We start from the raw sequence: 14,812 nt of genomic DNA, 5'->3' as shown, positions 1-14,812 counted from the left end.
CATCACCTAAAATTAAAATTATATTATGTATTTATTAAAAGATAATTAGGATATATATAATAAGTTATAAAGTAATTAATAAATGTTATAGTAGGAACTATTTTTTTTGAAAGTGTAGGTGAATTAAACATGTATAGATGATAATTGTAAAAGCTGAGATGATACAATTAAAAACATAAATGAATTGCAAGGATGTAAATGGTCTAAAGACCGTTTACCTAAATACTTACCCGATAAACACTTATCGGTAAAATTCAACACTATCGCTAACTTACCGAGTAAGATTTTATTTACTAAAACGCATCGTATGCAACAATTTATCCCGGTAAGCGCTATCATGATAAGAGTCCTCGTTCTCACTTACCGGGTAAAACTCTCGATTTTTGCCTTCGCTCTTATCGGGTAAAATTATTAGTTATTGTCATATTCATCTGGTAAAATAAAGTGACTTGGTAAGCACTTACCCCGGATAAGTATTTGATAAACAACATCTAAGTCTTTTTTTTTACTTTTTTTAATAGGTAAATGTAACAACCCCTATATTTTATTAATTGATTCCTTTTAAAAAAATCATTAACCACATCAAATAAGATATATATTTTTAAGAATGTTTTCTAACTAAAAGACTAAACAAGTAGTAATACATGGTTACGTCGTCGTTTAAGCTACCTCGAGTATTGTGACCGTTATATGATTTTAAATGCGCAAGTGAAAGCCACGCGTCCATTACTGGTCCGTATGTACAAATTCTGGGAGACTCTGCCACCCTTCTCGTGCTCTCATGTTCTTCCCTTCACCCCCAATTTTGTCTCTTTCTCCTTTTCACCCCCATCTCTCTTTACTTCATCATTCTCTCTCCATTCTTGCTTGATTGATTTCACTTAAACCCTACTTACAACCCATTTCGAAACGATTTCCATTGATGATATCAGAGGTATGTATTCTCTTCTTTGATTCTGTTCTTGTAGAAATTCCTTGTTTTTGTTAGGGTTTTCTTCAAAAAGGTTTTCCACTTTTGTGTTTGTAAGAATCTGGAAAGATTTTTGAATTTTAAAGGTTTTGATGATGGAATCGGAGGTATGTGCAATGTGGGTTTTTGTTTTTGTTGATGGAAATTGGAATAAACCCACAGAAATAATTGTCTGTGGTTTTGATTCAGGAACAAGATTCTTATTCTGGGTGGGAAAAAGTTGCGACTTTTTGTAGAAAGTTATGGAATCTAACAACTGTATCTTGTGTTTTAGGAAATTTTTTGTTGATTTAATTGAAACCCTAGAGAGAAGATTGGTTGAATCGAAATGGGTTGTGCTCAATCCAAGATTGAGAATGAGGAATCTGTTTCTAGATGTAAGGATCGCCGGAATTTTATGAAGGAAGCGGTGACGGCGAGAAATACTTTCGCTTCTGGCCATTCTGGTTACGCTATGGCTTTAAAGAACACCGGAGCTGCTTTGAGTGATTATGCACAAGGGGAAGCTGATGAAGTCTACCATCCCCATTTGGGTGGTGGTGGTGGTGGAGGCGTCGGAGGTGAATCATCGGAGCCGCCACCTCCTCCACCGCCAATCATGGAGCATCATCTCCCTCCACCTCCGCCGCCGTTACCTACATATTCCCCTGTTCCGCCGCCAATGCCTAGCTTTTCACCGACACCAACTCCACCGCTACAGCGGTCGGTTACAATGCCGGCGATTCCGGTTACCAAAAAGGGCGGTCGGAAGATGAATAACGGAGCCATACTTGAGGAAGATGAAGAGGAAGGGGAGGATGAGGAGGAAGAAGATAATGTTATTGATTTAAGAGGGAGGAAAGGGCGGAAGAGTGGCGGCAGGATGGCGGCAGAGGACGATGCTCCATCGCCTCTAACTCAAACTCCGGTTGCACCACCACCACCGCCACCGGAGAGCGATAAGATGCCTTGGGATTACTTTGATATGGGCGGTATGCCTTGGACCCATTTGAATGAAGAATACGATGAGGGTATTGACGAAAAAGACGAGGAGGAAGAAGTAGAGGAGGAGGAGCAAATGGACGGTGCACACCACCACCTCCACCACAACAACCACCATCTCCACCACCATCAGGTGGAGCCGAAAACTCCTGAGAAAGTGGTGATGGAGGGATTTACAACGGAGGAAGAGGAGACACCGGTGATGGCCAAGGATAGGCAATTCACACATTCTAATACGGCACCACCAGATATTAACCGGAGAGGAGGCGGCAATGGCGGTGGTGGTGGCATGGTTGTGGGGTCAAGCAGTGTCAATTTGTTGAAGATTTTTGGAGACATCGATGATCATTTCTTGAAGGCTTCTGAGAGTGCACAAGAGGTATCAAAGATGCTCGAGGCCACACGGATGCATTATCACTCAAATTTTGCCGATAACCGTGGTAACAATCCGCTCTTTTCCTTGCGTATATAATTAGTTTGTTTGATCATTGTGCTCCGAAATGAATCAAAACTACCCTTGTAATGAATAAGACATGGGCAAATAGGTAAATTCACTTGAAATACATTCTGAAATGTCTCAATTCTTGCATGTTTTGAGGGACTGAACTAGGTCAAATTCACAAAGATTTGGGATTATGAATCTTGAATTCCTTGTTTCCTGTGGTCCATTTATGTTACTTACAACCTACATGATTCCGTAGATCACATTGATCATGCCGCAAGAGTCATGCGAGTTATCACATGGAACCGATCATTCAAAGGTGCGCCCAACGGTGATGGTGGTAACGAGGAGTATGATGACAAGAATGAAACCCATGCCACCGTGCTTGATAAGCTTCTAGCATGGGAAAAAAAGCTCTACGAAGAAGTTAAGGTGCGTCTCAATATCTTGTTATGGTTACCCAAGGACAAAATGGTAATTCTAGACTGAATCTGTGAGGCAAAAGAAAATGTTGCATTTGTTTTGGTTACTTCGTGTTTATAGGTTATCAATGTTTCGTATGCGGTTGCGAAAGGACAAAATGGTTGTTTTAGATTGAGCGAATGCTTGAAAGGAAAATGTTGCATTTATTTTGGTTGCTTCGTGTCTATAGGCTGGGGAGCTTATGAAGCTCGAGTATCAGAGGAAGGTTGCGTTGCTTAACAAACTGAAAAAACGTGGTGCGAGTACGGAATCTTTAGAGAAAACAAAGGCAGCGGTAAGTCATTTGCATACGAGATACATCGTTGATATGCAATCATTGGATTCAACGGTTTCAGAAGTGAACGACATTCGAGATAAGCAGTTATATCCAAAACTCGTGACTCTTGTTGACGAGTAAGTTCTGATCGTTTTCCGGTATTTTGGTTTTGGTTTCTTAGAACGATGTTAAAGAGATCTTGTGGACTCTAATCAGAACTCGAACTTTTACTTTAAACATGCAGGATGTCGAAGATGTGGGAGGCCATGTGCACTCATCATGAAAACCAGTTAACGGTTGTTTTGGATCTCAAATCGCTTGACGTCTCGGGTGCACCGAAGGAGACGACAAAACACCATTACGAACGAACCATCCAGCTCTATCACGTGGTTCAAGGGTGGCACTCGCACTTTGAAACGCTCGTAACCCATCAAAAACGTTACATCCAAGCCCTCAACAACTGGCTAAAACTAAACCTCGTGCCCATCGAAAGCAGCTTGAAGGAGAAAATCTCATCACCGCCAAGAATCCAACATCCACCGATCCAAACCCTCCTCCATTCATGGCACGACCACCTCCAGAAGCTTCCGGATGAGCTCGCGAAAAGTGCGATTTCATCATTTGCTGCCGTTATCGAGACCATCATGAACCATCAAGAGGAAGAAATGAAGCTCAAGGAGAAATGGGAGGAAACTAGAAAGGAGTACTTGAGGAAGAACCAGGCTTTTGAGGATTGGTGTCAGAAGTATGCAATGAGGAGGGGCCCACAAGATGAAACCGATCCGGACCGCATATCGGGGACGGATCCTAACGATCCGATTTCCGAGAGACGGTTTGTGGTGGAGACATTGAAGAAGAGGCTTGATGATGAAATTGAAGCTCATCAGAAGCTGTGTGTTCAAGTGAGGGACAAATCATTAGGGAGTCTCAAGATTCGGTTGCCCGAGCTCTTCCGAGCGATGTCCGATTACGCTCACGTTTGTCGGGATTCGTATAAACGGTTGAGATCAATCGTGCATTCGCAGAATCACCCGAACGGAAATTAAGTTGTTTCGTGGCTCATCTTATGGTTCTATGATCATGTTGTATCCACAGTTTTTCACAATGTGGACCGATGTACCCTGAAAAAACTCTCCGAAAATCGCCCCTTTTTTTGAACCAATCGATCCGTTCGGCATCGGGTTTAGAGGGCAAAATTGGAATTTGGAAGGTGCTTTTTGATGCATTGTTGGCTTGTACTTTACTTTGCAAATTGTAAGGTTGGGTAATGCATTTTGAAATGGGGGATGTTTTTATGCATTGATGGTGTGTACTTGATGCATCAGTGACTTGTACATTTGTGGTAGCATATTATAATAATGTGGGTTTCTATGCCTTGTTGGGTACAAATGGCGAAATGTGCTTTTAGGGTGTCAATAATTTGACATGCATTACCCACTTTTGGGACCACAAGCAGTATTCTTTTGTGAAATGTCTAAAAGATATGTCAGGTTCCGTTTATCTAAATACTTATCCGGTTCCGTTTATCTAAATACTTATCCGGTAAGCATTTATCAGTAAAATTCAACATTGTTGCTTGCTTAGATAAGTTATTCACTAAAACGCATTGTATGCAACAATTTATCCCGGTAAGCGCTAACCATGGTAAGAGTCATTATCCTCACTTATCGGGTAAAACTCTCGATTCTTGTCTTCGTTCTTACCAGGTAAGATTTTTAATGATTGTCATATTCATCCGACAAAGTAAAGTGATTTGGTAAGCCCTTATCCAGGTAGACGTTTGGTAAACACACCTTAATGTCTAAAAAGTATGTTAAAGGGTTGTGTTAAATGCTTAGATCAATATTAAGAGTTATTTTTTGTATTTTTAATGTATTATTTGATTTAATTATGAAATTTTGAAATTATATAGCATCACCTATAGAAAATGAAAATGATGAGAGTTTATTTATTATGATTTGAATATTTATGAAAGATGACTAAGCTTCATTAATTATGACTTTATATTATGAAACAATCAAAATTTTTATAAAATCACATATTTATCAAATTAAATGGACAGTTGAGATTGAGTTGTATTGGTTGTACAAATGTAAATGGTTGCATAATTCATGTCTCTTTCTCTCTCTCTATATATATATATTGATTAAAAGGTTAATATATTCAGATGTTTTTTATTATTTATTATAATATTAAATATGGTTTTTATTGTTTATTTAGTGTATGGTTGAAGTTGTTTTTTAGTGTTTAATGTTATTTTTTAATGGTCGGGTTGAAGATGCACTAATAAAATGGAAATTTTTGAAGTATTCGTTAAATTTGGAGAAAAATGCGTTGTCTCTTGTTTTGTTCATTTTGAAGAAACTATTAGAGAATAAAAACTCCAAAAGCTTTATTTTTCTATTCTAGAGAATTTGTTGGAGACCCTCTGAAAATAGAAAGAACCGAGATAGTCTCATCCAGTGGAACAAAGGTACTTCCAGAAGACATGTCTATGGTTGCTTCCTCAAGGCCATCCGGAGTTTTACCAAAAGAAGAAATAATCTCAAACCAAAAGCTTTATTTTTTTCCCCTTCTGAATTTTGATAGTTTACCGATAGCTCGTTGATGGTGTTTTTGGTATGTGGGACAGGACAATATAGCTGAACAAAAACCTGTCCCACATTTGAAAAATTTCTTTTAGTGTTTCTGAGAATGGAAGGAAAAGAAGGAAAAAGAACGAAATAAAATAAATTTTCATGTTTTGAACAGAAAAAAAGAAAAGGAAAGATGTTATTTTTACAAATATACTCTTATTTATTTACCAGTGGTATATAATTGATGGGTAGATGTGTAATTTTATAAATATTTTTAATTATCATAAATTCTTTTATTTTCTTTCGGTTTACTTTTTTGGTTCTCTTCTTAAAAAACTCGAGAACACAGTATTTACCTCAAAATCCAAACCAATTTTTTTTGGAAAACTTGTACATGACGCATGAAAAGATGTACATTCAAACTTTGATGATTGTAGCCACCAAACGAACGTTTCTTTCGGCGGCATGCGCTTTGGAATATTTTAAGCCGAGTATTTAGAGTTTGCTTCAGCCACTCAGCTTTATGAAGCCGCATAGCTCAAAGCTCATTCTTTATTTGCAAATTTAAATCAAACCATAATCAAGATCTCATCATAAATTCGTTAAAATGTTATAGTTTTGTTATCTTTTTGCTTTTTGTTATTTATTTATTTAAAAAATATAGGCAAGCCGAGCCATTGTTAAAAGCTTGGCTTCCTACCTCTATAAGATGGCTTAAGAAATAAAATCCCATATCTTCAATGTGTTTATATATATATATGAACAAATGCATCTTCAAGATTTCTTCTACTCCCTTTTGTTGCAATGGACATTGGAGGAATGCGGAAATCCCGAAGCCGGAATCTACGATTGAATCCGAGTTGTTCTCTGAAGGAATCAAGTTCCGAGTCAAAGCCGATTTGGACGAGTTTATGGAGAAAGATCGTAAAACAGTATGATGTGAAGAAAAAGAAGAAGATGACTTGTTACGACTGCTCGTATGATTGGGAGGGTTATATGCAGAATTTTGACCAAGGGTCCGAGAAGGGTAACGTAGATTTTCTATGTCGGTCTTTTTCCGCTCGGTTTGCTAATCCATCATCGAAAAATTTGATGGTATAATTGTATGTGCATTGAAGTTAAATTCTAATGGATTACATGAGTTACTATCGTTTAGAAATTTTCATGTTGAAATAATTGGTTTCATATGTGAAGATGTGTAACATCGTTGTTTCATATGTGAAACGTTGATAACCATTTTATGAAGAGAAAAGAAGAGTTCTAAATGTTTCACATATAAGGACAATATTTTTATACGCGTTGTTCGATATTTGAAACAATATATGAAAAATGGTTTGTAAGTTTGTACGGATTATTGAGTTTATAAAAAAATACAGTCTTTTTAAAATTATTTTTGCAATGTCTATATCCGAAACTTAACGGGTCAATCCGGATCCACCCAGATTTTTTAAAATGGTTGTTTAAACTAGGAGCATTCATCCAAATCATCAAACCGCATAAACCGCAATGTAAAGTGCGGTTTAGAAATTCCGTTGTGCAGTTTTATGGTTTGATATTTACCACACCTAATTATGCGGTGTGGTTTACGATTTTGAGTTATTAAACCACAATTCAAACGGCAAGCACATTTGAGATATATATATATATATATATATATATACACACACATATACATATATATAGTTGAGTTCACATGAGACCATCATGTTTTCATGAGACCCGTAAGACCATCTTTTTACACTTGAAACTTTACAGCAAAACATTGTTAAGGTAAAAAAACGAACTTTCACAGCAAAAACACTATGAAGATTACCTTCACAACGTTTTGCTGTGAAGTTTCAAATGTAAAAAAAGTGGTCTCACGAAAATAGGCTGGTCTCATGTGATCTCAAGTATATATATAGAGGTCTAATCAAATGAGAACTAGATAGTTTGTAGTAACTGTGAAATCCAATATGAGCCAATTATTTTAGATTACTTTTAGTTATATAATATTTCTAGTTGTCTTGGACTCTTTTTAATCACGTAATAGTTTTAGTTTTCTTATACTATTTTTAATTAAGTAATATGTATTTGAAAATCAGATGCATTTAAACCGTTTATTTGTCTGGACTACGCTCACGTTATCATTGATTTTATAATAAAATTTTAATCTTATAATTATTGAATTATAAGTGCAAAGTGCTTTAAGTACGAATCGCATAAACTACATCGTATTTCGCCGTGCAGTTTTTTTCACGGTTTGATATATACGCCTTGCGGTTTATGGTTTGAGAAAACGTTCAAACCGCACCACAGATACCCTTAGTTTAAACCCACTTTTTCTTGGTGAACTAAGCAGGACAAGCTTCTACGTTCATAGATTTCGGTCAGACCAAGTGGTCATTTGTAACCAAGGTTAAATTACATAATAAACTTTAGTCTCAAGATGAAGAAGGTTTCCGATTGCAATCTAACAAAAGGAGAAAACCAAAATTAACATCTCAAACAAGTAGTACTAAAACAGACAGACATATGAAGCAGGTAATTTCATGCCATTATCTTGGCCGATCTCACAAACAAGCTGTCGACGACCTTGCCCATGTTTTGAATGGTCTCGAGCGTTGCAGGAAAGATTGCATCCGTCTTTGGATCGTCAAAGATGATGAGACACCCAACACCCTGGTCCAGTGTTCCAGCAAATTTTTTGTCCAATATCATCTGTGACAATTTCTTCTCCACATGCTCCACTGGAAGCTCAATCAGACTCGCAATGTGACCTATCTCGACCCTTGAGAAAGGTTCGATTAACCTGCACAAGTTTTTAGCACAACTCAATCACCACACCAATTCCTTGAAAAATGAAATAATTAGAACAAAGACCAGTTAACAATGTACTATATAACGTTAAGCAATTTCACAGATATATGATTACTATCAATGCAGATAGTTCATTTAGGAACCGTAAATATTTTAACAACTGTGGAACCAACCATTAATGATGAATATACACGAATATTATTCATCTTGAATATCGAGCATTTTCATTCATGAATATACATGAGAATCGCCTGTTCATGATAAATCTACATGAATATCATGCATTTAGGCATGAAAAATGCATGAAATAGTTCGTTCTGAGGTTCACAAAATATTTATGGTTCTCATTTACCCCTCCCCCTTCGACAAATATATGATTACTATTGATGGGAAAAGTTATTTTAGAAAGAGCAAATGTCTCGAGAACCGTGAGAACCAAATATTTATGATGAATATATATGAACATAAATCATCATAAATATCATGCATACAAATTCATCGATATTTATTGTGAATAGTTGGTTTTCACGGTTCTCAAAATATTTATGGTTCTCAAATGAAACTATAATAATAATGATAATGACAACCATGATCAAAATCCTAACCTGCACAAGTTTTGCTCCAACAATGTGTCATAGAGGGATGAAAGGTGCCTATGAACAATAGGGTCTTCATCTAACTGAGCCTTGAAATCCTGAAGGGCAGTTTCGAACAACTTTAACGATCTTTTTGAATAAGCATCAGCAACAGCTTTCATCGCATCAAGTTCTGGGCCTAAAAACTTCAAAGCTTTCGAAGAGATTATTCCAGCCACATCATCGGCCTGGTTCACCATGATCTTGCATAGCAACATATACTTGAGACTGTACACTGCTCTCGGATCATCAAGGGCATTAAACGCCTCAAAAGCTTCAAAGAAATAACTATATGCTGTTTTATAATCCTTCTCTTCAGCATGAAGAATTCCACTCTGCAAATCGATGGTTCCTTGTTGAGCAGGAGGAACGTAGATTGCATTAGCAGCGGTTCTAGCAGCCGTAAGTGCAGCTTTTGCCTTTGGAAGGTTTCGCAATGAAAAGTGCAGTTTGCTTTCCAATAAGTCGATATCAACAAGAAGCAATTTGTCATCCAATCTCCTAACCTCTTTTACTAAGCCAGAAAGGAGGGTTAAAGCTTCTGAGTACTCCTTGCTATCCATTAACAAAGCAGCAAGCCTTGCCTCAACTCGTTGCCTCAAGAAAGTACGTTTTTCAGACCGGGTCCATTCCACCATCTCCTTGCACAGTGATATCTGAAGATCGGTGCTGTTTGGTATCTTTGCAACTGAGTCTATGATTCCCCTTACGATTTTCGCGGTTTTAGCTTTGGGGATCAATGCAAAGAATGGTCTCAATGTGGTCAAAAGGCCACGGAGATCCTCTCCTCTGTTTTCCTCCCTTAGGAGTTCTGAGAGTTTTGCAATTGCCTGTTCTTTAACCCGGAGTGCTTCAGAAGAAGCTGCAGGGTTATCTAGGACCCGATAGAGTATGGTGATCGCTTCAGGTCGACTTTTGGCTTCTGAAGCCAGATCAATTGATTCTGTTGTGGCTGGAAGATATGATGTCGACATATCAACGCTGAAAACTACATCAAAGCAATAAAGAATTATGATAAAGGAGATGAAATCGAACTTCGATCATAGAGATGGCATGAAACTAGATCAAGTTTATTTTAAGCATCTAAAGATATTTAATTTAACTAATCCAAACCAAATGAACGAACCAAGTATATCCCACCTGGAGGTTGTTTTTTTTTGGGGGGGAGGGTGTATGCAGACCTGACCTCTTTTTGTTTGTCTGCTACCGTCTACTCATATTGTTACAAGGACACCAGAGTTTAACATATGATATCAACGACCTAGCAACAGCTCAATTTTTATATTACCAAATGGCTACAAAACTTGATCCACCACAAGCTACACAAGTAATTATCATTCTCGCAACAGTTTGGTTTCATAACAATGTGACCTAAAAAAGTAGGCATGAGACACATTGCAACATCAGAAAAACAAAATTCAAGAGTCATATCCAAGAAAATAAGAAACATAAAGTTAGGAGTTGTTGCATGATAGCAATAAAGAACGGAATTTGCTAATGAAAATCCTGTGAAGAACCCTAAAGTGCAACTCAGATCCAAATCTTCAACAGCATGATTTACTCAAATCCAAAGAAGAAAATTCTTGCAAATTTGTGACAGAAAAGTACCTCAATATACAGAACAGATAAATTTTCATTGAAAACAATAGGAAGAAGCTCTAAGAATTGATATAAAGAAATGTCAGAAAACTAAGCAACCGAGCATACAACAAAACTAGCCATAAATAGTGCATTAACTGGATTTGGATAAATTCTGTGTCCAAAAAAAACCCTAAAACCCCAAAATGAAAACAAGAACTGAACTAAACTAGACGAATGAAACTTGAGTAAACCATTCATACCAGATCAATCTCAAGGGGAAAAACACTAAGAAATCCTAAAATCAAATATCGCATCAAATTCGAAAATAATTTACGCAAAAGCACCCAAATTTACTTCCAACGGAGTGGAGAAACATAAACATAGGCATGAATTAGCTGTGCGCGCAAAAACCCTAACTCCTAATTCAAGTTAACTACATACCATCAAATCGACAAACACTAAGAACCCATAGATTAAAATAAAAACTCTTTGATGAAATCAAGATAGAGAAAAATCAAATAGAAGGAATACCGGAGCGTATCGACGATTGAGATCGGAGGAAAACACTGACGCCGGAGAGTTTCGTTGCGTGTGTGAAGGAATAAGAAAGAGATTTGAGAAAGAAGTCTTGGAAGAAAAGAAAAGGCTCCCATTTAATTCACTTTTTCATAGTTTGGCCACTAAATTTTCTCCATATTTCTAATTAACCACTTTAATCATTTTTATTTGACAATTTTAGTCATATTAACCTGTCTATTTGTGAAATAATTATGTTGGTGCAAATGTAGATTCATGTTTTGTTTGAATTTACATTTGTCATCCTTTGTATATCGATGATCGATAAACCGTCACTTATGTATTACTGATATGGAAGCCCAAAGACTTTTAAACTTGCGTTTTTTAGAGGGTTTAAACGAGACGTTTTTGGATGAAGAGAGAAAATACGACGCATATGTGATCCCTTGAGTATACGTGATCCATCATTAGTATGTGATCAAAATGTATCTTGTTTGTGTACAAAAATTCCTTAAAAATAGACAATTAATTTGTCAATTTGAGTAACTTGTTAAAAAGTGTCTTCAGTTGTATTGGTTTTCTTCTTTACGATTAAGGTGCGTTTGGTACACTGGATATGATATAACAGAAGAGAGATCATTGTTCCACGTTTGACAGTTTTTTTATGTGAAAGAAACATAGTTGTGACAACCCACCTCATGGAACAAGGTGAAACAAACCTAACCTATATTTTACTCATATAACCTCAAAACAAAACTCAATTCTCTTTTAAAACATCAAATCCGCATTTCTCTTACATTTTTTCTAAATTTTATTAATTGTGTTTTGTATTTTTTAAACTTCCACTTTATTGTCCTTCAAATATTATTTTTATTTTTGAATTATCGTGCAATTCTTTTAATCCGCAAACACCTTTATAAATTAGCATTGTTAATTACGGTGGATTTGTTAATCTTACGCTAGTACTTCCAAGAACGAAAACCCATCAAGAATCATGAATTTTTTGAAAACCCCGACCATGATTTTATTCGACTCATAAATGTCAAACTACAAGTAAAATGCAAGAACATTTATAAATTAAAATCTACTTTACTCAAGTTACATGACATCCATGTCGCTTTTCCAAGTAACGAATCTAAAACCATCCCAGTATATCCCCTCACTCACTAAGGTGGGATGAATGCAGACTTGATATCTATCCCAAAGAGTAAAACAGTTGTTTCCAGTAACAAATCCTTTTCTATCAAATTGTTTTAAAGAAAAAATTAGATTCAGACTGCTGCTGGTTTGTTGGCTCCATGCTTACAAGGTGGAGCTCCTTGGCTTTGGTTCTTCAAATCATTTCCAGCCACCAAAAAGTATGCAGTATGCCTGCAAAAGAGAAGGGCATTTTGGGAACAAAAATATGTTAGTAATAGTACAACCAGGCAATGCATTTCAAGAATTGAAAAGTACAACCATGCAATGCATCAAGGGAGTTCTACTTCTACCTGAAGAAATTTAGCATTCTTGTCTTTGAGTCTTGATCAATGTCTGTGGTGTTATCTAGTGCTTGTTGCATGTGGAGTAGCCACCTCTCGGCCGCTTCATGAGTCACCGGAAACGGGCGGTGGCGGCCAATCAGAGCAGGATGGCCTGCAAATAATCATTTCAAAGGTCATACATAAAACAAGTATACTGCTTTTCTTCCGCTACTAGTAGTTGTCAGTACTATGCTCTGTGTTTTCTTTTGTTTAACCTATTTTCCTCACATCTGTCATTGATGCATTTTTCTGTTAACTGTAACTGTTGCTTATTTGCACGCACGCACTCTCGCCTTGCTTCTTTTCATTTTTGTTTTGCAGGGTCTTCATGGAAACAGTTTCTACACCCCTTAGGGTAGAGATAAGGTCTGTGTCCATCCGAACCCCTAGACCCCATCTCTGTGTGGGACTTACTAGTTGGTTTGTTAATAAAACAAGTATACTACAAGGAAACCCCTAGAGCCCTTGGTCTTGAGAGACTCGAATCAAGTCCCAAGGTCTCAGACTGAGTCCCTGAGGTCTATAACCCTTATTGACCTTCTGGTTGTAGGAGCGTTTTGCAGTGGCCGACCATATAACAAGAGAATGATCTGAATATGCCGTTGGGCAAGCGGATTCACATCTCTTACAACCGACACAATCCTCTGTTCTTGGAGCAGAAGCTATGTTGTTTGGCCAAAGATATGCTAAAGTATGATTACCTTTCCTTTGAGAGTAGAGAGGAGGCCCTCCCATTCTTTGCACGAAAAACTCGTATTGATTCTGAATTGCATCTTCCTTCTTCGAGTTGGCAAAAATGGACCTAAACCACTCTTCTTCATCATCATAAACCCTAATTGATCATTCAAAGATCAAAACCCTAGTCGTTATATCATTTCAAGATGAACATAGATCTTGTTTATGTCACCATAAATACAATGTTTTGAAGTGAGAATCCAATATCCAACTAGTACTCTTCTGATTTTGACTTTGTAGTCAAACAAGCGGTGGTTTGGGATTTGAAATTATGCATAACAATTAATAATTAGGGGCAAACAAGATTATTATAACAAATTAAACAAAGAGTTTAAGCCAACATAAACAGGATTAACACAAAAACAACTCTTTATTTCATAGAAATCCTGGATTAAGAGACGACCATTTTGACTTCAAAAGTCAAAATGCATATCTTGATTTGAAGAAAGGTAGTATCAGCTAAAAAGCTTCAACCAATCATTCAAACATATTCACAAATGAATATATGAACAGTAAAGCCATGCATTTGAGGCCAAACCTGTTGCTTTTCAAATTCTAAATTGTTTCCAGTTTTCTCAAACACCCATCAATTGAATCAGCAAGAATCCTCAGATAGCATATAAAATGACGAATTTAAAGAAAAATAAGTGGGAATTTTAACCAAAATCCGTCAACTGAATTAGCAAGAATCCTCAGATAGCATGTAAAATTACGAATTTAAAGAAAATTAAAGTACGATTTTATCGAAAACCCATCAACTGAAACAAATACCTTGTATAGAAATCGGTGGAGAGATCGATGAAAGTCTGAAGCCCTAGCTTGTCGAAAAGATTGATCTCGTCAATGGCGAAGGCATCTTGCTGGTCAACGCCACTCCACTCTGACGCCTTCTGTTGCAGGGTCTGCATATCGAAATGCAATGGAAGATGGGTGTGGATGGGTGATTGTATTTATAGGCTCGTGGGGCAAACGCTTTTTCTTGGAACTACACACAGAACAGAAATGGGGGTTTTCATGAATCCATGGGCTGCTTCTTGATTCTATTCTCTTCTTTCAAGATTGATAGGAACCGGATTCCATTTTGTATAAACAATGAAAAGAACACGGCATGACAATCGTGGGATAAATTGAAAAATATTTTTGATAGTAATTTTTGTTGTATACTTGATATTTATAAATTATAATGAATGGTATTCATCTAATGCAATAAAATATATTTCGATTTTAATGTTTTGTTTTATAATATTTTTTTAAATGTTATTATATGGTTTTGAGAAAAGGATAATATTTTTATTTTTGAATAAAATATAAATAA

The 14,812-nt window shown here is 36.6% G+C and overlaps 3 protein-coding genes across 4 annotated transcripts; 1 reads left to right on the top strand and 2 right to left on the bottom strand.

Moving 5' to 3' along the window:
* Nucleotides 1-806: 806 nt before the first annotated feature.
* Nucleotides 807-4,430, top strand: LOC112520707 (nitrate regulatory gene2 protein). Of its 2 annotated transcripts, none has more exons than XM_025129188.1 (5): nt 807-934; nt 1,245-2,388; nt 2,653-2,825; nt 3,046-3,269; nt 3,377-4,430. In XM_025129188.1, exons 2-5 carry the CDS (start codon nt 1,299-1,301, stop codon nt 4,176-4,178), a joined length of 2,289 nt encoding a protein of 762 aa, XP_024984956.1. In that variant the 5' UTR covers nt 807-934; nt 1,245-1,298; the 3' UTR covers nt 4,179-4,430. The 2 variants fall into 2 exon arrangements, with proteins under 2 accessions (XP_024984956.1, XP_024984955.1); XM_025129187.1 differs by having other exon boundaries at nt 1,245-2,391.
* Nucleotides 4,431-8,077: 3,647 nt separating this feature from the next.
* On the bottom strand, nt 8,078-11,320 carry LOC112521100 (26S proteasome non-ATPase regulatory subunit 11 homolog). Its single transcript, XM_025129776.1, has 3 exons — nt 11,255-11,320; nt 9,113-10,130; nt 8,078-8,499 (listed from the first exon to the last, which is right to left on the bottom strand). The coding sequence occupies exons 2-3, from the start codon at nt 10,114-10,116 to the stop codon at nt 8,238-8,240; spliced, it is 1,266 nt and encodes a 421-aa protein (XP_024985544.1). The 5' UTR covers nt 10,117-10,130; nt 11,255-11,320; the 3' UTR covers nt 8,078-8,237.
* A 971-nt stretch (nt 11,321-12,291) lies between these two features.
* LOC112521289 (two-on-two hemoglobin-3) lies at nt 12,292-14,553 on the bottom strand. Its single transcript, XM_025130058.1, has 4 exons — nt 14,269-14,553; nt 13,464-13,594; nt 12,730-12,874; nt 12,292-12,610 (listed from the first exon to the last, which is right to left on the bottom strand). The coding sequence occupies exons 1-4, from the start codon at nt 14,403-14,405 to the stop codon at nt 12,511-12,513; spliced, it is 513 nt and encodes a 170-aa protein (XP_024985826.1). The 5' UTR covers nt 14,406-14,553; the 3' UTR covers nt 12,292-12,510.
* Between the last annotated feature and the right edge of the window lie 259 nt (nt 14,554-14,812).

This window comes from Cynara cardunculus (genome assembly GCF_001531365.2).
Source record: "Cynara cardunculus var. scolymus isolate 2C chromosome LG 11, CcrdV1, whole genome shotgun sequence".
NCBI lineage: Eukaryota > Viridiplantae > Streptophyta > Magnoliopsida > Asterales > Asteraceae > Cynara > Cynara cardunculus.
Note: the sequence above shows the minus strand (reverse complement) of the source record. Positions and strands in the feature narration are given on the sequence as shown.